Raw genomic sequence first — 22,841 nt, 5'->3', positions numbered from 1 at the left:
GTACTTTGGGGATTAGTTCAATAATTTGTATTTGCATGAATTTAATTTTCATTCTACATCATTGTATCACTGAACAAAAATGATAGTTTAGTTAGTACTAAAAGCAAATTGATGGCTAAAAATGAAGCTACAGGTATTCATCCACCTTATCCAACATGATAACAGAAGAAAAACAGCTGAGAAGTATATAAACAGTATATTATTAAGTCTTATTTTTGTTTGTGTTCATTGAACAAAAAAACTGTAAGACATTCTTTTATGGAACATTCAGCTTCGTGGGGCTTTGGGGTTTGGACCAAAAGTCTCATTTGTTATGAAGCTAACACAGAGCCAAATAGTTCAGACAGCTTTTCAAGTTTCATATTTTTCATCCTAAACTTGAAGCAGAAAATTGGGACTAATGGTCTGTAACAGACACTTCCTATCTTTGCTTCTGCCTCCAGCGGCTCTACTCTGGCCACCTTGGCACCATTAGCCACAGAATATTTTTAGCAGAATAACTGGAGAATCTAGAGTTTCGGTGGTGATTAACCCTACTTTTTGTGTTCTTTTTCCTTCTTAGTGTCCCCAAAGCCACAATGATTCTATCTCCAAACTGGAAAATTGTGTAGGAAAAACTCTGGCCATTAAAATCAGGCAAATTTTACTGCAAGATCGTTCCTGCCCTGAAGCTTTACTGTCATCTGGGTCACTTGTGTTCTGTAAAATAATATTTTGCAGTTTGAAGTAGAACTCATTGCCTCTTTTTTTTTTTTTTTTTTTTAGGGTTAGTGTATCTGATTATCAGTGTGCTAGTATTTCACATCATGGAGCTAAGATATACATCCACTTGGTAACTAGTCTCTTCATTTCTTAACATAAGGCTAGACAGTAAACTTACTAATTCTACTCAGCAGTTAACATCTAGCAACCTTGGATGAAGCAGGATTGTTCTCAACACTTAAAACATTATAGGATTGGTCTGGGACTGTAGTTCAGTACTAGCATACTTGTCTAGCATGCTTTGGGCTCCCATCTCATCCCTAGCACTACAAAAAGGGATGCAAGATTATACAACACACACACACACACACACACACACACACATATATATAGTATTATAAAGCCCATTTATAAGTTCCCTAGATTGGATTTATATATTCTCTGCCCTTACCAGTCCTAGAAGGTTGAGAATACTTCCTGCTACCCTACTGCAAGGTTTAACTAAATGGATGTCGGTAAATGTACACATGTCATATCCTAATAGGGGCTGTAATTTTGTTCTTTCCAGACAGGGATGTGGTCCTTCAACTCTGGTTCCTGCTTGTGGAGGCAGAATGTGTGGAAGTAGATTCACAGCTTAGGACTTCAGGGTGTTTTGCAGAGTTCTGAATAGGAAATTGATACCATTGCTATTTTTGTTCTAACTTAACTCACATGTTTGAGATCTAGAAGTATATTACGTGGCTATATGTAAATGAAAATAGTCTTTCAAAAATTCATCTGATACACAATAGGAAATTTTTATGTGGAAGCATTTAATACTTAAGAAATAATAAAATAGAATATATATTCAAGATATCTAAAATACCTAAAAGTTTAAGATTGCTCTATCTAGCCATTCCTTCGGTAAATATTTATTATTTTCTCCATATTCCACTACTTGGCTAGTTGCTAGAGACCAAACAGCCAACAAATAATATGACTGCTTTCTTATAACTACAACTGCTATTGGGGAAAAGAGAAACTTTACTGTAAGGGTAATATGTGTTGTGTAGAAAATAACTTTTCTAAATTTATGGGGAAAGGATAGAAAATGCCAAAAAGAATCTAAGTGGGTGTGGGTGGTGTTCCAAGTACTTACTGAATAAGCAGATGTTGAGGAGAGAACAGGAAAAGTCACTGGAGAGGAATAAATAGACACCCAGAGGAAGCACATTCTAAGAGGAAAAGTGTAAGTCCAGACTGAGATCTGAACTGCAGAGAGGAAAAAAACATTAGGTAGGGGGCCTTTCTTTATAGTTGCAGAATATAAAGATTCACCAGAAAGGGAAGTCATGAAGTCTGAGGGATCCATTCATTTATTCTTCCTTAGCTCTTAACTGAAGTTTGGTTTTACTTTGTTTGAGATAGGACTCTTAGGATTGAAAAATCAGGAAAGAGGACTGATTCATTTACTAAAACTATACAAGGCCCCAAAAAAGTCTTCATTGATTCTTTTTGCAAAGATTAACATCAGATGTAAATAGCATGATATCAGATTCAGAAGTGAAACATCTATTAATTGAATCTTTGGCATTTAAAATGGCTAATTGAGGCTGGGCAGTGGTGGCATATGCCTTTGATATCAGCACTCAGGAAGCTGAGGCAGGTGGATATTTGTAGGTTCAAGGTCACCCTGGTCTTCAAAGTGAGTTCTAGGACAGCCAGGACTGTTACACAGAGAAACTCTATCTCCAAAAGTACAAACAAAAATAAAAAAGTGCTAATTCATAATGCAAAAAGATGATTAGGTCTTTTATAGCAAGATCAGTACCAATAGTTGAAAGAATTGGAAGTACTATTGTTATTGTATCTCACACTTAAGATATTGCTTTGGTAGGAGAAGTAATTTCTAGAAATTTTAAGAAACATCAAAATTTTTGTTGTAACCAAGGTCATCTGAAAAGAGATTGGAGGCAAGATGTTCCTAAAAACAATGTTCTTCCTAGAAATGATTCAAACAGAGGGTCCCAGCCTTCTGCAGTATGCAGATAATATGGCAAAGGTCAGCATTGAACTAATGAATATAGATCAACAAGGGACAGGCAAGGTAACCATTTGCCATGGGGAATGCACTGAGGGCCCTCCTGGAGGCTCTAATATCAAAGTTGGCCTGTCAGCATCAGAGAAACTCAACCACAGGGCAATTAAAAGACATAATACCTGTTGTTAATAACCACACAGCTCTGGCTATGACTAAGCAGAACAACTTCTACAGATACAACAAAAAGTTCAGGAGAGATATTGGATACTAGGGAAAAAAACTGCTGAATTTAATCAGGCGGTATACTTTAAAGATGTATTGACCTCAGAACGGAAACTATGTCTTACACTGGGGATGAGGTTTTGCTTTTGTTTCCACAGGAGAAGAAAATACTATCAAAATAGATAAAAGTTAGATTAAAGCAGGAGAAAACTGTTGATTAGGAGAAGTGATAGTTCATCAAACCACATGGCCATTTCAATAAATTAACTTATAAGACCAATAAATGTCTTTTATTTGATCAGAAAAAAAAACTGCCAAAAAGGGAAACTTCCCAAAGTAAAGGTTAGGGCAGGGTTTTGTTTTTGTCTTTACAGGAGAAGAAAAATATCCCACTAAAAAATATCTAAAGACCAATGGATAAATAAGTCATCTGAAGAAAGATGAATAATCCAGAGCCAACCCTAAGAAAAAAGAGTAAATTGGCTTAATGCTTAATTTCCAACTATATNCAAATGTTTGTTTCTGCTTTTCTCTACAGACATATAAGGCAAATGGTCTTTTTGTGGTCCCAACTCAATTAAAAATTAAGGTTTGCTTTGGAGTTGGAGTGTGACTCTATTCTTCTCTAAACCCAAGCATGCTTGTTAGAGGAAAATCTAAGACCTCTGTTTCATTTCAGAAGAGTCACCTGGTATGGAACCGAAGAAAAAACAAAATGAAGGGACTATTCTATTGGCAACTCATAATCTGTTCGTTTTACTTTGACTCTTTAAAACTTTTATAAGATATAAATATTATCTCAAACTTTATAAAAATTATATATATTTAAACTTTTTGTCATGATATTAATGGTCATATAAGGTATTAAATAATTCTAGAAATAAACTTGATTTAGCCTCCTGTGTAGGATTTCAGGTGTCAATTCAAAATAGGTAATTAGAAATTAGGCTTGTGAATCTCTTATGTATTAAATAGATTGTTGTCCTTTTACCTCTCCAAGATCTGTTGCATATGATATTTAAAATGTTTAGGTATTCTGCAGTGAATCATGACCATTCCTATCAGAGACTTTTGAAGTCTCCAAAAGGATGATGGGGCCTCACAATGATGATCCCACCTGAATTGTGGTAATGCCACTATGATGACAAATACCAATCAAAATCAGCTTTGAACTACAAACTTCTTAGGACAATATCAAGGTAGTTAATTAAAATTGCCCAGCATCACAGAATACTCCTGCCAGAACTTCAGATAAGCCTTGTACTTTCCCACCATACCAAGACTGGACAACAGCAAGCTCTCCCAGGACTTGGTCTTTATCTCAGTTTTTTTCAGGGTTCCCTAAAGATGTCATCTCCTCTAGACAGTAGAAAATAATTTTAAAGACACAATGTCCACATTCTCAAGAGATGGGGTAGTAGTTTTTGGTTGTTTGGTGAATGCTGTCATCATTTAAGGGGCTTGACTGCAAGTGGTTATTGATCATGGTCAGAGAAGAAACTAAGCAAAGGAGATTAGATTCAGGAAGAGAAAAAAGGTGGGATATAGAAACAATTGGATAAAGAATGTAGATTATTGAATCAACTTTCAAATTAAAAAACATTACTTGTCTCAAGCATTTCACAGTGGTATGAGTTTTTTTATATTGATAGAAATTTAAGGTTATTTTTATTATACTGCATATATGCTTCTACTCTTGTTTAAGATATTTCTGTATCTTCTAAATCTGTACATTGATACAAATTTAATATGATTTTTGTTATAATGTATAATGTTTCTATTCTTAAGATATTTTTGTAGATTGATACAACTTTAATGTAATTTTGTTTTAATATATATTTCTATTCTTATTTAAAGCATTGTATCTAGGCAGCTCATTTTTTTTACAATTTAAAAATTTATTAGCATATTGTAATTACATAGACTAGTGGGTTTTATTTTGATGTGCTCATTTGTGTATTGTGCATATAATGTACTTTGGTTACTTTCAACTCTGGTTACCCTCTCATATCCCCCTTCCCGTTGATCCCTTTCCTGCTACTTTTATGCCTTGTATATATTTTTTATTTTTTATTTATTTATTAATCTATTAATTAATTAATTAAAGATTTCTGTCTCTTCCCCACCACTGCCTCCCCTTTCCCTCCCCCTCCCCCAATCAAGTCCCCCTCCCTCGTCAGCCCAAAGAGCAATCAGTAGGCAGCTCATTTTAAAATGTAATGTAATGTTTAGTCTTTGAAAGCTATTTTGGATAATAAAGAATGACATGTTAGTTAGGCATCTAGAACAACCAAACCTAGAGTCCTGTTAGGTATGTTGTCAAGGTAAAAGAGATATATTTTAAATAGATGGATATTCTTCAAATATCTCAGAGAGCAATAAAATATGGCATTTAAAACCCTTTCTGGGGTCTCTGATGGGGTGGAAGACTAAATAGTCATAGCTACAGTTTTTCTTAGTTATTACAGAAAGGAAATTCATTACAAAAGTTGGAAGTCTCCAAGAGAGAATAGATAATGAAGTAGTTCTTCTGCGCTTGCCTAATACACATGGACTGAACATTGTAGATGTAAGTATTATATAGTTGTTCTTATTGCATATAGTTTTACTATGTTAGACTTAAATGAAGTAGTTCTTTTTTATTAGTCAAAAAAGGGAAAATGTTATGGGAGACTTGTTTGTATTGTTGCTTCAAGACCTCCAATGGAGTTGGGCCATGAGTCTGCAGGGTGGAGCCCACATTCAGCAGGCTGGAATGAACCATGGTGTTTTCTAGTGAACTCATAGGAAGATAGAGAGACTCAGAGAGGCATAAGGGGGGAGGGGCTAGGAAAGATTTAAGGCTCCTTTCATTAAATGAGAAGGTGGAGAGAAGGTCAGCTGATCCTTTTCTTTGTCACTCTGTGTACCTATCAGATTTATGCACTAATATCTGACTCCCAAACATTACTTATTAATATAGCAATAAAAAAACAACAAAACATTTACAAGGCAAATAGAATAATCCTCTTCGAAACAAAGCTGGTTTTGAGCAAGAGCAAATGAGTGAGTTGGTTCTAGATAGATCTGAGCCAAAAGATGACCAGGCATATGCATATGGAATGGGCACGTTTACCAAAATATGAATGAGTGGTGAATCTGCCTTCTTACTGGGCATCCATAGAAAGATTTAACTTTGTGTAGTGTTTTGTGGAATAGATAGACACCACTGACAGAATGATGAGATGGGGAAAGATCCCAACTACATAGAAGGAAGCAGGGTGCAGCCCCTAAACATGCTATAAGGTCTTTCACATAGGGAAGCCATTTTGAGGGGACAATGCTGAGTTAAAATTTCTACAATTAGGCTGGTGTGGTGGTTCATGCCTTTAATCCCAGCACTGAGACAGGCAGAGGTGATCTCTGAATTTGAGGCCAGCCTGATCTACAGTGCAAGTTCCAGGACAGTGAGTGCTGCAAAGAGAAATCCTATTTCAAAAGACAAACAAACCACAACAAAATGATATCAACAAATCAGGTACTCTTGGGTCCCAGTAAAGTCAGTAAGTGACATTTGTCTCCCATGTCATTTGATTTAAGAGCATCCAGTCTGAGTACCAGAGTGACATTTATGAATTTCACTGCCAGTTTTTTCTAGCCTACTGTGCATTGTAGAATAGGAGCATCCCCTTCTCCATACCATGTTCCAAGCCTGGGCTGTTCTAAATCTTAGTGGTTTTCCTCCTTATCACTGTGATTCTTATTAGATGTTGAGCACAGATATGGAGGTTAGGAGAAAGCAAGTGAAGACATATATCTTTGGAACAGTCTCTTTTCAATAGATATAAATGAAAAATGCGGAAACGATAGGTTGTAAACAGTTTCTAGGAAGAGTTAAGAATACATCCTAAATTTAGAATACCAGTGTCACTGAAGATGAATGAGATGCTAATGAAGTTTAAAAAACAACTCAATAATTACTACGTTGGAATAATTTTTTTTACAATCACTTAAGTCTCACAAAAATCATAACATCAGATATGACTTCCTAGTATTTTGTATATGACAAGTGATTAAAAACAGATTCAAACAGCTTTTCTATGTTTTATTTTTTAAGACTATTTATTAGCAGAGATATACTCTATTTTTCCAGTGTTAATATATTTAAGAAACTGCAAAAACGAGGGCACTTGAGTTTACTCCTGAATATGAAGTATTTATTTGTCAGGAGCCATTTCCCCCCAAAATTATTGCAGGGACCATTGCCCTGGGGAGTTTGCAGAGAGCCCCACACCCAAAAGGTATTTCCAAATTAACAGATTTGGAAATGTGCTCTCTTACCTGGGTAGAGGGTACAATCCATGAATGACAGATCATCAATTGCAATATCACCAGTGAAGCCATCTCCAACTGAAGCCACGATCAAGATCTGAGGTATAAAAGAGAGGTGTTGAATTATGAATGAAATTATAGAAACCCATGACTGAGAAAGAATTCACAGGTCTAGGGGGATGGCTCATTCAGTATGTAAGTCTGAGGTCCTGAGTTTGATTCCTTACACTAACGTAAAAATTGTGAGTTCTGTTGAGTACCTTTAATCTTAGCATTGGGGAGGTGGGGACAGGAGGATTCTAGGGGCTCACTGGACAGACAATCTAGCCTTATTAGTAGGATCAGGATCTCAGTGAGAGAAAGACCCTCACTCCCAGAGATGGTTATGGTTCATGAGGATGACAATCGGGCTTGTAGTCTGAGCTCCACATGCCCACACAACTGTGCTTGTACCACCAAACACATGCATCTTCCTGCAAAGTGTATGCATGCATAAATGTGCAAAAACACATATACATATATATGCCACATGCACACATAAGTGCACTTGTACTAGCATTTACATACACCTTCCTACAGACATACGTGCATGAATGTGAAACCACACATACATACATGCACCCACTTAAACACACACACACACACACACAGAGCAAATAAAAGGAAAACTCTTGACTTCCCTTAGTTATAGGAAGTATTAGCATTACTGAGCCTATTTTGATGCTGAGTCTCATTCTATCCCTACTGTGTCTACTGTGTCCTGTGTAGCTTGGGTCCCAGAAATCAGACTGAGTGAATGAAGAAAGGACAGACACACAGACACAAGTACAGAAAAACTGGGGTCAGGACAACTGTATACCTCTGACAAAGCACTGCCAAATACTCAGCAACCAGGAACCTTGGTGCATTTATTATCTATAGCAAAGGGGAGAAGTTAGCTAACCTCTGCAGGAGGTCTCTGGTGGCAGCAATCTCAGACTATAACCATCCCAGAAGAGGAAGCTATAGATGAGAGTTTTGCACACACTAGTTAATCATTTGGAAATGATTCACAGTCTCTATCAACATCCCTGCTGTGGTCTGAAGAAGGCATTTCCGTCCACTGATCCTGACCTGTAAGGAAGGCATTGTCAGTTTCCCATGTCCCTAAGGCTGTTTTGCTCCTTGTCAGTCATATGTTTTCACATGGGGTTCCTCAGTTCCACACATTGAATCTGACGATGTGCAATTGCCTGAAATCTCATGGTACAGCTCCACCCTCTTCCCTAGAGATTTCTGAGTGGTTCTAAGACAATGTGATTGTCTTGTTTCTTTCGGACCTTCAGGCATCTGAGGTTCTCTCACTCCCTACCTCTTCCAGTTTTCCCCTTTTGTCTTTCATCAAGAGTTTATCCACTTCTCAGGTTAAATGTCCATACCCTTTCAGGAGCAATTTTAAGTGTTTTTCATCATGCATCTGAAGCTGATGAATCCATATTGATCTCCTCGGAACTGCACTAATCACAGCAACTCACGTGACTATATTGCTGTTACAAAATCTGTACCTCCACCAAAACCCCAGGAAAAGGGGAAATACTGGCAAATCACTATAGTATATGATTAAAGCTGAGATTTAGTGTAATTGAATTAATCATGATGAATTATTTTAATACTTATGCAAATGTGTGGCATACTTACACAACATCTTGACATAACTTAATAAAAGAGTACTTGACACAAATCCAAAGTCTTAAGAGAAAAAAAAATTCTCTTTTCCACTATTAAAGCAAAAGAGAATTTCCATTCATGCCTCCTTCACAAATGCTGACTGTGGAAGCAGAATTTTTATTTCACTTTTCTTGTCAAATCCTATCCTACACTGAATGTTATCATGCCCCTCATTTATGAATCAGCCCATGCAAGAAAGGAGGTTTGGAAGGTCAAATTTGCTGACCACGAACCACTTGGTAACTGCAGCAAACTTTTCTTTCTTTCTTTCTTTCTTTCTTTCTTTCTTTCTTTCTTTTTTGTTTGTTTAATATTGTTCAGGACAGGACATCATAAAGTTTTGTCAACATGAGAAAGATTTAACAATTCAAATCCTAGGCAAATACAGTTCACCTGCTATTTCCCGAGAAGAGCTTGTGTACTTGACAAAATGCATTATTTTCATTACCATCAAGATAGAACAAAACATTGCAGCAAGTTGCTCCACAGGAGGAAATCCATGCCAGGTATTGTAAACTCAGTTAAAAAAAAAAAATCCATGGCTAAGGAGGTCTTAGGCTCTAGGTAGGAGGTAAATGCTGTTGTTTAACTAAATTCACAGAATGACAATGCATGTTTATGGCCTCAGACATCACTGCTCTCAGCTTGATCAGAGAAGCTTCTCTTTGCGATGATAATCACGAATATAGCAATTGTGGTTGGTTTCCATACTGAAAATAGGTGACAGTTGGATGCACAACCCTATAAAAGCCATTTGTACCATCCCCGCTAAGGTTCAGGGAATACTGTGGAAAATAGGACAGAAAGAATAGAGGGAGAAAAACTTTCAAATACACTCCGAGGCATGGCATAGCTGTCGCACCCATGTTTACACAACTTAAGCTGCCTACTGAACCTGTTAGGTCTGTCAACTATCAATCATAGATCAAAGGGAAATTAAATTGGTTAGATGAATTCTGGTGGAAGGGTAGTAATTTTTAATTGTTTTCAATTGTTTACCCATGCAGGAGCCCACCCTCACACCAAGAGACATTTCCAAGTCATAGTCACAGAGAAAATGCTAGTTAAAATCAGTGGATCACAAAATAACACAATAGATATGAATGTAGAAAAGGGGCATGTTAGGAGGAAGGGGGGAAGGAGAGAGGTGGAAGGAGAATAAGGAGGCCAGGGTCAAGGTGAGAAAAGTGTACATAAGTGTCAAAGAAAATATCTAAGAATTAAAAAAAAAAACTATTGGAAGAGAAAACAAAATGTAGAAAACATATTCAGGATGAAATCCTACGAATATCAATAAACAGAAATCGACCATGGAATTTGGCCAAAATTACTACAAAAATGTATATTGAAGAAAAGCCCATGAATAACTGAAAATAGCCAACAATCAGCTCAGCTCAGAAGTGAAAAAAGGGGAAATCGGGTAAATAAAGATACACTGTGATTCATATACACAACTCATGGTTGTCATTAGTGTAGCAATATGCATGGAGAGAAAAATAATATTAGGATCCAAATATTTAATGGAAAAATACATTTGTAGCCCATGGAAACATCTATGTAGTAACTTTGGTTAGATAAACAATATATAGTTTCATTCTAAAATAGAGGCTCATCTATTGTCTTTGTATAGCCACAAAATAAGAAAGTGGCCATTTTATTAAAAATTACAGGAATGTCATGTAACCTAGAGTATGCCCGAGTAGATGAACGCTGCATTTGGGGAGACTGTTGCTTACACGGCCTATTTCTGTTAGAGATCACTTGGTATAACCTGGAAAACACATTGTTACTGCCTCTCAAAGAAGATAGGCAGGTCCTGCTATAACACATAAATTGAACCATACATAATATTTGTCAAAATATCACTATGTTAAGGACATATCATGTGAGCATTCTTGAAAACCAATAGACAAAAGTTTCAAGTTCTGATAAAAATAAAATGTTTATTCTGTGTCTTACAGATAGTCTTTCTTTCTTTTTTTTTTTTTTTTTTTGGTTTTTCGAGACAGGGTTTCTCTGTGGTTTTGGAGCTAGCTCTTGTAGACCAGGCTGGTCTCGAACTCACAGAGATCCGCCTTCCTCTGCCTCCCAAGTGCTGGGATTAAAGGCGTGCGCCACCACCGCCCGGCCAGATAGTCTTTCTTAATAACTAGTCAAACAAATCATTTAAAAAGGCTCCTTGGGGGTGGTCAGATGACTCAGCAAGCAAAGGCTCTTCCCAACAAGATCGAGAACCTGAGTTTGCTCACCTTGACCCACAATGTGTAAGGAGAGAACCCACTCCTGCTAGTTGTACCCAGATCCCCACACACATACTATGGTGAGCACTCCCCCCACCCAGTAAATACATATAATAAGTAAATGAATAAGTAAATACAACACTTAGTAACACATCATATTCTTAAAACTAATTTTTCAAATATTGGTATAAACTACTTCTGTCCTATATTTAAGTACATAAAAAGTTCTTAAATTATCACAAATAATCTAGAAATTAGTATGTCTCTGCATTCATGTGCCTGTATGCAATCATACATACAAAATGTCTCTGTTCTGCAAATTCCTCTTTATACCTAGTGTTGTTTTTAGAGTGAATAGAAGTACATTGAATATTAGTGCTATACGCAAGATAGTATTGCATTCTGAAAATTAGGGAAGCCACATGTTATGTCCACGTCCCATTGCACTTTATTAAATACAATAAGATGCAATTGAAAACCCAGTTCAGTGTAAACTATGGCTTTCTTAACTTACAGGTCACAACTGTGGATTTACAAAAAATTGGGAAAGAATTTGGCAAAGGATTTCTTGGTGCACATAACCATAAATTAATTCAAAAACTAGTGAGGTATAATTGAGATGTCTTGGCAGCTGTATCACATACTTTCCTACATCCATGATTCTAAATACACAGCATGTGTATTTTGCTTGCACATGTCCTGGTACCGTGGGATACCTACAGACACTGCCTGAAACACCACACCTCGGATGGAAGACTCTTGCATGCCACAAGTTCCCATGGGTTGTTTGTTTGTTTGCTCTTTTACTAACGCACACTGAAGCATTTCTGCTCTTATAGAAGTGCAATGTTTTAATGATGGAAGAGACATCATATGTTCTTTTCATCTCTAGCATATGGGGTTTTCAAAGCATGTCATCTAATTGCTCAAGTCAAGAACAAAGTCACACCTTACTAGTTACCAACGATCTCCAAAGAACAGACATTCACATTTCCCCCTCATATCTCATAATAATTTCCCCTTAGTTTTCATTTTGTTTTCCCAGAAAACTAAAGGCCTTGTAAGCCTCATTTCACTAAGTATATGTGTGGAATTTTCCTCAATTCTGACTAAGACATCCAGAGAATTACTTAATATGTATCATGTAATGGGTAATCCTTGTGGGGCCCTGAAAGTTTGCTGTAGAATAAGAAAATCTGCCCTCTAATACACATGAAAAACATTGTTTAATTCAACATACGAGGGCTTTTAATCATCCTTAGAACTGCTTACAAAACCTTAACAGAAATACCTATTAAAGCAAACTCAGATTTGATCTAACAAATTTTATGTTTATAGGTCTGTCTCAGGTTGGCCTTATGGCACACACAAACCACTGGAGAATAATTGGAGCTTTCAAATATTACACTTGATATGAAAAAATTATTAAAGTATGGACTACAAAAGTACATCTAAACTGTTTAAGGAACTAGGTACAGAGATGGATAATAAAAATATAATTGTGATACCAAAGAATTAAGTAAACTTAAACAGATAAGTAAACCAAGTAAAATAAGATTTTTTTCAAAGAAAGATATGATTTCTACATAACCTGTCTGAGTCCTTAAATGTGTTAGAAAAATGGTAAATACTTTGTTACTCTTTAGTATTCAGAATGAATTTCTTTTTAGGTAAATTTGAGCTATGTAGAATATGGTATTTTATAGGTGTTTGACCTAGGAAAAGAATTATGTGTCCCCATTGGTATTATAGTGTTTCTATGGTAACCAAAATGAAAAACAAAATCTAACCATGCCTTTGAATATCTTATATGTAATACACAAAAGACTAAATAGTGATTCTTGGGCTATACCTAGATCATCAAGGTTTGGTTTAACTTAAAAGTTTTTCCCAAGTCAAATAGGTGGCCACTGTTTTAAAGAAGGATATTTCTCAAGAAGACACTGCACTGTGGTAATCACAGGCTCTACTCTTCTATGTTGCATGCTACTGATTATCTTATGCTTGATACCCGTCCATCATTCATGTATTTTGTCTGCTCACAAAAGCACCTAAGTTTATAAATTTCTTTATTTTGTTAAGTCAGAAACCAAAGTGTCTGAGATTTTCCCCTACTTCTCAGGCAACAAGCCAGTCTGTCACATGACTTATACAAATGTTTAAAAAAAAAAAGAAAGAAAAGCAGATTGTGTAGTAAAAAGCTATAGTCAGAGAAGTGCCTTCCACCATTTTCCCATTCCCACATGGTAACATGATGAGAGAAAAGTGTACACAAAGACTGAGTCATACCTTAGGAGAAGCTTGACATCAAGAGACTCTTGTTGCAGGAATAACTGCCCGGTGTGGAAGGAAAGAAGGAGGGAAAGCACTGAGAGGGGGATTTGCTTTTCTATGTAAGGGATGAAAACATTGGTAGAGCAAGACCATTCGTGAGGTGCCTTTTATGCTTTCTTACTATATCTACAATCAGAATATTTAAGTCAATGAAGCCTCCCTTGCTGTGATGGCTATTCTTGGTTGTCAGCATTATTCCTGGAATGAACTGTAAGCCAGAAGTGGAGCGCAACCTGTGATTCAGATCTTGAGGAAAGAAGATAACACGTCTTTGATCCAGACCTGGGCTAGAAGGCACACCTTAAATCTTGGCAACACCTTTTGCTGGAAGCTTATAGAAAGACAATGAAGAAGGAAGGGTTTGTTCTTACCTGCCTGCCCTCACCTTGTCAGCACATCCCTTCCAACTGGGACACCCAGCCTTGCAGGACTGAGAAGCTACTAGATTCTTGAGATTTCTATTTACAACTAGCCATTGTTGGACCGTAGCTGGTAAATCATTGCAATAAATCCCCACATTAAAGGCACGTTGTCTTGTTGCCTCAATATCTGGATCACAGGTGTGCCCTCCTTTTCTAGGATACACAGAGAGAGAGACAGAGAGATAGAGAGACAGAGACAGAGACAGACAGACAGACACAGAGAGAGAGAGAGAGGAGAGAGACAGACAGACACACACAGAGAGAGAGACAAACACACACACACACACAGAGAGAGAGAGAGATTAATAGATTAATTCATTCTGTAAATTCAATGACGCTAGAGAACCCTGAATAATCCTGACTAATCCTGACTAATATGCTTCTCTTATTTAGAACCAAAGGATTCTCTTTTGTCAGGATCCCAGGGACTGCACACAGCTACATCTTACAGTGTTTCTCTTCAGCAACAAGACCTCTCTCTCCCCATCAGTGTCTCTGCTGTGTTGAGTGCAAGGAAAAACATACTGAAGAGCTTGGAGCTTGGTAGAAGAGGCAACGTCATATAAAACATAGACATAACACTTTATATACAAAACATGTTCTAAATATTAAGTGACGTGTGCACACACAGAGACACACAATCTTCCTTCTAAGTCATAAGAAATGCGGTTACTTCTGGTGATTTTAAAGGGCTCAAAAAGCCAGAGTTTATTTTAGCTTCTTCTGTCACATTAAATGTACTCAAAGGGCAAAAAACTGTACGCGGTTTGACTCTACTTTTTATTCTTTCACTTCCCTTACATTACAGTGCCTTTCTGAAACTTCCTAAGTGGATTTTGAAAGGGATAAACGTTGATCAATTTGAAACGAATTTGCTCCTGAGACTCTGCAGACCCGCATGCTATTTTAAAGTATCCTCTGGGGACCAGTTTTGTGGAAGCTTTCTCATATCCCATCCGTTATTTGAATGAAGACAAATAATGTTCTGTTTCTCCAAGTCATAAGAATTTATACAAAGCAGATTTGACTGCTGGTTACAATGAAGCATTTAATTGAAAAAAGCCCGGTCGATAACAGGAAAAGAAATGAAAACGAGGTTTAAAGCTATTGACTGAAAAGTTCAGAAAGTTGTGGTTTTATTATTAAGAATTACATAATGAGGCCTACAATCTTAACAGAATATAATGTACTCTTGTTTAAACGATTTTCATACACATGCCAGAGTACAATTCTCCTTTAATAACCATTTATTTTTATTGATTAAATTTTTCTTTGACAGCCTCATATATGTATTGAATGCACTCTGGTTATTCTTCTGTCTCTCTCCCACCCCCAGCATTAGCTCCCTCCCTTAAATTTCCTTTCCTGTCTTATCTTCAAATAATTTTTTCAGTCAACGCAGTCAATTTTCTATACCATTAAAGATTAATTTAAAGAAAAGTGAGTTGAACTCTAGTTTATTATTATAATACAAAATGATTTCTTATATACCCAAATACCTAAGTACTTTATATCTCCTTGTGTAGCGGGCATCTGACTACCCTTTGTGATGGCTAAAATAAAAATGTCCCCATAGATCCAATGGCTGAATACTTGGTCCCCAGTTTTAAAGGCTGTTTGTGTAGGTTTTGATGTGTATGACCCTGCTGGAGGCTGAATATCATTGGGGATAGGCGTTGAGACTGAAAAGGCTCTTGCCATTACCAGTATGCTTTCTGCTTATATTTAATAGGTTGTGAGCTCTCAGCTTCCTGCCCCAGTCTCCGTGGCTGCCTTGATGCTCCCATCGCCGTGGAAGCCCGCTGATATGCTGTTCCACCATGGTGCTGATAGACTTTTCACCCTCTGGAACCATACACCCCAAATAAACCCTTCCTTCTATAAGTTATATTGGTCATGGTGTTTCATCACAGTAATATGAAGATAATTAATAAACTTTTCTACTTAGCAATTAAACTAACCCAGACTTACAGTACAGGGATAAAAAGAACTGGTAGACAAATCTATACCCTTCCAATAATCAACTTGTTTAGTTGTTGTTTTGTTTTTTATTATTTTTGTGTTGTTGCTTTTTTATTCATCGGGATCTCTAGGTCACAGTTCGCCATTGAGGAAAGTCAGGTAGGTACTGAAGACAGGAAACTAGTGGCAGCAAAATGCAGGACCACAACTTACTGGCTTGCTCCCCTGAATTATGCTAAGTGAGCTTTTTGTACACCACACACCCAGCTTTGGAGGGGGCAATGCCCACAGTAAGCTAGGCTCTCCCACATCAAACAGCATTCATGAAAACCCCCACAAACATGCTCATAGATCAATCTGAGGGAGGCGATTCTTCAGTAGTTCTCACTTGCCAAGTGTCCAGTTGACATCCAAGATTAGCCAGTACTCCTGTATTTGTCTTGGCACTGGCAATGCCCCATGACATTCACAGCATTAGTTATTGTGAATTAATAAATCCACTGAGAATTGTTGCATAGACTTTACTCGGAAAAGCCTGTTGGGCTACTTGAACTGAAGCTGGGTTTCTCCTCCATACTGCTTAGAGTTTTGAATTCTGTGTGCATTTCTGCATTTAGATGTTATCCTCTTCTCTGATTGAAAACAAATATAAATTGAGACTGTGCTTTTGTTTCCCAGATGCCAAGGACCGAATAAACACACAGAAACTGTATTAATTACAACACTGTTTGGCCAATGGCTCAGACATATTACTAGCTGGCTCATATATCTTAAATTAACCCATTTCTATTCCTCTCTGTATTGCAATATGGCTTTGGTGTTACCTTGTTTTCTACATGTCTTGTTTCCTTGGTGGCTAGCTGGCGTCTCCCTGACTCTGCATTCTTTCCTTCTTTATCTCTACTTGGATTTTCTACCTTGATATATTCTGTCCTGCCATAGACCAAAGAAGCTTCTTTATTAACCAATAGTAGTAAAACATATTCACAGCATTACAGATGGGCATCCCAGGTCAGAGAAGCTCTCAGACAGGCACTGAGGGCCATACTGCATTGCTGTGGAACCATCTTTCTGGACACTGTGAAGATGTTTCGCTCATTGGTTCAATAACAAGCTATATGGTTCAACAGCTAGGAAGCAAGAGGTTAGGCAGGACTTGTGGCCAAAAAGAGATCATGGTGATAAAGATGGTGGAGTCAGCAGCCGGATGCCGGGGAAGCAGGAGATGAACATGCCATGCTGGAAAAAAGGTACTGCCACGTGGTAGAACATAGGTAGAATATATGAATTAATTTAAGTTGAAAGAACTAGTGAGTTACAAGCCTAAGCTATCAGCCAAGTGTTATTAATTAATAATAAGACTGCATGTTATTATTTGTGAAGTCAGGGGTCTCCACACAAAACTCCACCTATCCAGCATTTGAAGAGCATACCCAAATCACGGTAAATGTTTATTTATTTGGGAAAGATTATTTCCAACTAAAACAATTTACATCATTATGGTGATGAGGCCGATTCCCTACATTTACATGGCAGGTACTGTGGCTGATATATCCCAAACAGGTTTTATTTACATAGCATGCCAAGACCAAACACAGTGCTAATTCTTCCTACCCCACCACACTGTCATCTAATTTCGACAAACTTGCCTTTGCTTCTACAACTCTCAGGTATCTCCCTCTTCTTCCTACACAGCCTTCTTGTTAGATTGCAATTTAATTTATACCTGTTTCTATGTAATTTTTCCAAGTGTTTTCTTCTCTCTCCATTCCTAAATCCACTTGGGAATGAGTTTCCAGATCCTTTCCTTCCTCTTTGGCTATTTCTCAATTATCACATTCTCTTAAGAATAATGGTTTCATTTGTTAGATAAACATTAGGATATGTTAAAACAAATTAATAATTTTATATATAGAACATTGTGTATTAAAAAAATCTATCATTTTCTTTTTGTTCTTTTGAGGTGCATTTTGCCATATGGACTGATAGTAATCTTCAGATTATAAATCTGAAGGATTTATAATCAGTACAGAAACACGGCATTGGATATATAAGTGAAGGTGCTTTTAGGCAAGATTTGTAGAACAGGGAAGTGATTCCGAATGTGAGCATCACCATTCCATTGACCTGAGACCTAGGACTGAACCAAGGGAGAAAGCATCTTGAGCACCAGTGTTCTCCCACACTGCTTCCTGACTGCAGATAGTACGGCAAATCTCACATTCCTGGCATCACTATGTTTCCTCCATGATAGCTTGGCCCCTAACACTGAGCCAGAATAAACCTGCCTTTCCTGAGCAAGGAAAAAGTAACTTATCCATCACCTCTTCTTGACATTGTAGATCTGCTTCTGTGTCTTCTGAGAGTACATATGCCATGAGAACTGATAGATATTTCTTTAGCTCTGGATGGGGCAGAAGGAATTTGTAGATTCTGAAATACTCACAGTGTATTTGAAAGGGATCTAGAAAATGCAAATAACTCACCTCTAGGTCCCAGTGATATGATGCCTGATATACTCCAAAACAACTCTTGGCTGTTTAAAACAAACAAACAAACAAAAAAACAAACCTAGTCCTTTCAACCAAATTTCTGCTCTTTTGTTTTTCTTTCAGTGGCTTCTACCAGTATGACTAATGACTAAACAGGGAAGATCTTCAACAGTACAAACCATTTCAATATTTAAAGAGTGGCTCTGTATCATTTGGTTTTGCTTTATATATAATATATGAATAATATATAAAACAAAACCAAAAAAATACCCTTGTTTTTGTTTTTGTGAAGGAGATGTTGAGACAGGCTCTCCCTAGATGACCTAAACTAGCCTGGAACTTACTCCCTCATCCAGAATGTCCTCTGACTCCTAATCCTCCTGGCTCAGCCTCCTGAGTTCTGGAGTAACAGGCATGTGTCTGTACTCCAGACAGTCCCTTGTGTTGAGAAAATGATTGATTTCTACCATGAAAACATGACGTTTCTCCCACTAGCCCTGCAGCGTTATGGACACCACACCGGTCGTTGTCACACTTCATTACTTAGGGATTTTATAACTGCTCTTGTCCCTCAGATTCCCACAGAGGGAGTGCCCTGAATGCTAGGTGTTCTGCTATAAACTCATTTGCAGTTTGAGTTTTAAAATACCATTCTAATTAAAACAACAGTTGCCTTTGAAACTAAGGCTTTTAATGACACTGTGGTTGTAAAAAATGTTCTGGCATGACATTTGAAACGTGTATTTGAAGAATCCATCATCATGTTCTGTCACTCAAGAGTTTTATTTCCTTAAAGTAAAAAAATTGATTTTAACCTTCTCGTCCATTTACTATATATTTAACTATAAAAACTTTATTGCCAACTAAGCCATTGATCCCCAGAGTGATATTTTATCGTTATTTGGTCATTAATTTTAACATAACATGGCTTGTGGGGAGAAATTAAGTCATTAAAATCCCTGAATTAACACATATTTTTACTTAACACAGATTAAAATATAAAACAGACACCAGCAGAAGTTATATGGATGCCGTGAGGGGTTATGCACAAACTTTGGAGATCCTTTAGAAACTCAAATTCTTTCTTTAAATTACAAGAGGGAAGGGATAATTTTAGTTTTAGAAATCTACAAGAAAAACAGGGTTAGAGAGATGGCCCAGTGATTAAGACCTGATTACTCTTTTTTTTCTTTTTTAAACAATTTATTTTTTGAGACAGAGTCTCACTCTATAACTTAGGCTGGCTTAAAAATCACGCAATTCTCTTTCCTTGGTTTCCCAAGCGTTGGAATTACAGGTATGAGCCACTAGGCCTGGCTAAGAGTCAATTTTTACATATGAACTTCTAATACCGATTCCAAGTAGGAGCTAACACATTAAGCAGAAATTTTATTACTGAGAACAGTGAGAAAACTTAAAAAAATAGACAGTTTTATATTGAGATATTACAAACTGATTTCATCAGTTGACCCACAGTTCCTGAAACTCACCAAAGTAGATGACCAAATCTACTCTGAGTTCCGTGAAAATTTTGAGAAGCTCAGAGTAGATGTATTGGACCCAGAAGAACTCAAATCAGAATCAGCTAAAGAGAAATGGAGGCCATTCTGCTTAAAATTTGAAGGTATTGTGGAAGACTACAACTATGGTACTTTGTTGCGACTCGATTGTTCTCAGGGCTATACTGAAGAGAACACCATCTTTGCACCCAGGATTCAATTTTTTGCAATTGAAATTGCTCGGAACCGGGAAGGCTATAACAAAGCAGTTTCCGGCAGTGTTCAGGACAAAGAAGGAGAGAAAGGAATTAACAATGAAGAAGAGGAAGATGAGAAAGGAGCTGATAGTGGATGAGAAAAAGAGGAAGGAGTCAACACAGAAAATTAAAACAAAACAAAACAAAAAACTAATCAGGGAGGAGGAAAAGAAAGCCAAGAAACATGTGACTCAGCTGAACCCACAAGTATCAGGTGCTCCTTGCACAGACCCCTTGTGCATATGGAGGACTCAGAAGGACATTTTTCTAGCAAATAAGAGAAGCTGCTCTGGGCATAATAGCCTAACCACAATTAGCAGAGTCTCTTAGTTAATTGTTGATTCATACCCTATTTCTTGACTTTAACTTGTTGAAGTAAGACATTTTGTAAATATATTCCTTTTGGTTTGTATTATTTATGACTGATTTTGGAAAAGACCTGATTACTCTTGTAGAACATCTGAGTTCCCAGCACAAACTGGCAGCTCTGGAACCCCAGTTCCATGGTATCCAGCACCCTCTTCTGGACTACAGGAGTACTGCATGAACATACATGCAGGTGTGACACTCACCATGTACAATAGTAAAATGTACTAAAAATTTTATACAGAGGAAAGTATTTGCAATAAAATTCACGCATTATTGCTTTATATATTCATATAATATTATGATAATATTACTAGTAAAATTGTTAACGTTTTTATCCTGTTTTATTTACACTGCACCACAGCTTAGGACAGGAACATGCTTAAAAAACACTCACCTGCCTATGGCTCTTCTCAGCCCTTGAAGTTAGCTGACCTTGTTACCTCTGCTAGAGTATTAAAGGCAATAGGTATTATTATCATTGCCTTTCATTTGGTTTGGCTTTGTTTCGGTTTTTTGAGGTAAGGTCTCACCCTGTAGCCCATGTTGTTTTAGGACTTATTATGTAGTCCTGGCTAGGTTACAACTCCCAGAAGGCCTACTGCCTCAGCCGTCCATATGCTGGGATGTGGATGTGAGCCACCACCCTCAATGAAGAGGCAATAGAGCCTTAAAAATCCCATGTACTAGCTGGGTGGTGGTGGCGCACGACTTTAATCCCAGCACTCCAGAGTCAGAGACAAGCAAATCTCTGTCAATTCAAGGCTAGCCTGGTCTACAGAGTGAGTTCCAGGATAGCCAGGGCTGTTACACGTAGAAACCCTGTCTCGAGAAAAACAAACAACAACAAAATTCCATACAGCTTTTTGCTTTATTTTATTTAAGTCTTTGTATTTAATGAAATTGTAAGATGTTGCAGCCAGGCTGAGAGAGAGAGACTCAGTTCTGTAGATACATGGGCCCAGAGAGTTTATAGAGTCTTGCATGGTCAGCCCTAAACACATGTACATGTACACAATAATGTATAAAATATAAGTATAAAATATATGTAACAATAAAAATTTTGGAGGAGGTCAAAAGTTTGAGAGGGACTCTAGGGTGGAATATGGAGGAATTAGAAGCAAAAGAAGGTATGTACATGATATAAATACATTACTTATATAAGAAATTCTCAAAAAAATAAGTTTTAAAAAGGTATAGCATCCAGTATATCTATCCTCCTCTGTAGAAGTTTTCTCATATGGAAGTTTTTGGCTTATGATGAAAAAGAAAATCTTTGTTCTCTATGTCATTTTAGAAAGAACTTTCTGAATCTTGAGGCTGGAAACTGAAAGCATCTAAACTGCTTGTGCAAGTTAAATTTTCATTATAATTGCTCAATATTTGACCTAAACTCTTTCATAAAATTTCACCAAACATGGTGGTATATTATCTGATAAATCCCATTTGTATAACAGAACTGCTGAGTTGGTATAAATCTATAGTATATTTTAAAAGTAATAGAGTAGACAGAAAAGGTGGCAAACTTGATGAATTGGTTATAGGTCAAAGTCACAACTTCCCATTGACCAAGTGACCAATGAAATTGCTCACTAGAGCTTTCTCTAAACTCAAGCCTGTGTGTGAGTGTGTGTGCACACGTGCAAACACAAACTTCAAATATTCTGACAAATGAATATTTTATAAATCAAAACAGCAAAGTCATCTTGATCTAGACCTCCCACAGTTCCTGAAGCAAAGCGGCATAGTCCTTTGCTCTGATTCTACTGAGTCACCTATACAAGTCACAGTCTCTCCGGCCTCACCAAATACAAGATAAGCCTGTTTCTCTTTTAACTCCACCCGTGAGGTGAGGGGCAATCAGCCTCAGGCAGTCCCTAAAATCAGTTTTTACAGCACTAGGTAAGAAACTGCAGAATAAATTACATCTGGGAATCCAGCGCTCATCTCATTTGGCTTTTGAAGCGACTGCTCCCGGGTATGCTATTCTTGATGTTCCAGGGCCCAGATATCCCTCTATAAACTGATATTAAAAAGTATAAGCTTACATCTCTTAAATGAGAAGCAATTATAAATGTTATTCACATACTTATCAAATTGTAGCTATTGAAAAAAAAGAAATTTGGATCACAATGTGATTTCTAGTAAGATATTGCAAGGAAGGAAGTGTGGAGTGTTTTTGGCACTGGCAGCTGCAAGCTGGTGTGGACAGTTGTCTCTCCAGCAGAAGGGAAAAGCCCACTGAGTTCTCTTCTTTATATAGAACGAGACCCAGATAAAATCTGACTAAAAAAAAAAAAGCTT

The 22,841-nt window shown here is 37.2% G+C and overlaps 1 protein-coding gene and 1 pseudogene across 1 annotated transcript in view; one reads left to right on the top strand and one right to left on the bottom strand.

The window, feature by feature from the left end:
• Positions 1–22,841, bottom strand: part of Malrd1 (MAM and LDL receptor class A domain containing 1) — a 463,630-nt gene that overhangs the window by 404,424 nt on the left and 36,365 nt on the right. Inside the window, exon 6 of the mRNA XM_050152697.1 lies at positions 7,268–7,355. Coding sequence (XP_050008654.1) covers positions 7,268–7,355 — 88 coding nt within the window. The remainder of the gene's footprint in view (positions 1–7,267; positions 7,356–22,841) is intronic.
• LOC126507826 (protein PBDC1-like) lies at positions 17,131–20,526 on the top strand (annotated as a pseudogene).

Source organism: Alexandromys fortis, unplaced genomic scaffold (assembly GCF_014885135.2).
Source record: "Alexandromys fortis isolate MF-2015 unplaced genomic scaffold, M_Fortis_MF-2015_v1.1 scaffold_54, whole genome shotgun sequence".
NCBI classification, from domain to species: domain Eukaryota; kingdom Metazoa; phylum Chordata; class Mammalia; order Rodentia; family Cricetidae; genus Alexandromys; species Alexandromys fortis.
The sequence above is the reverse complement of the archived record's forward strand: the minus strand, read 5'-3'. Positions and strand labels throughout refer to the sequence as shown.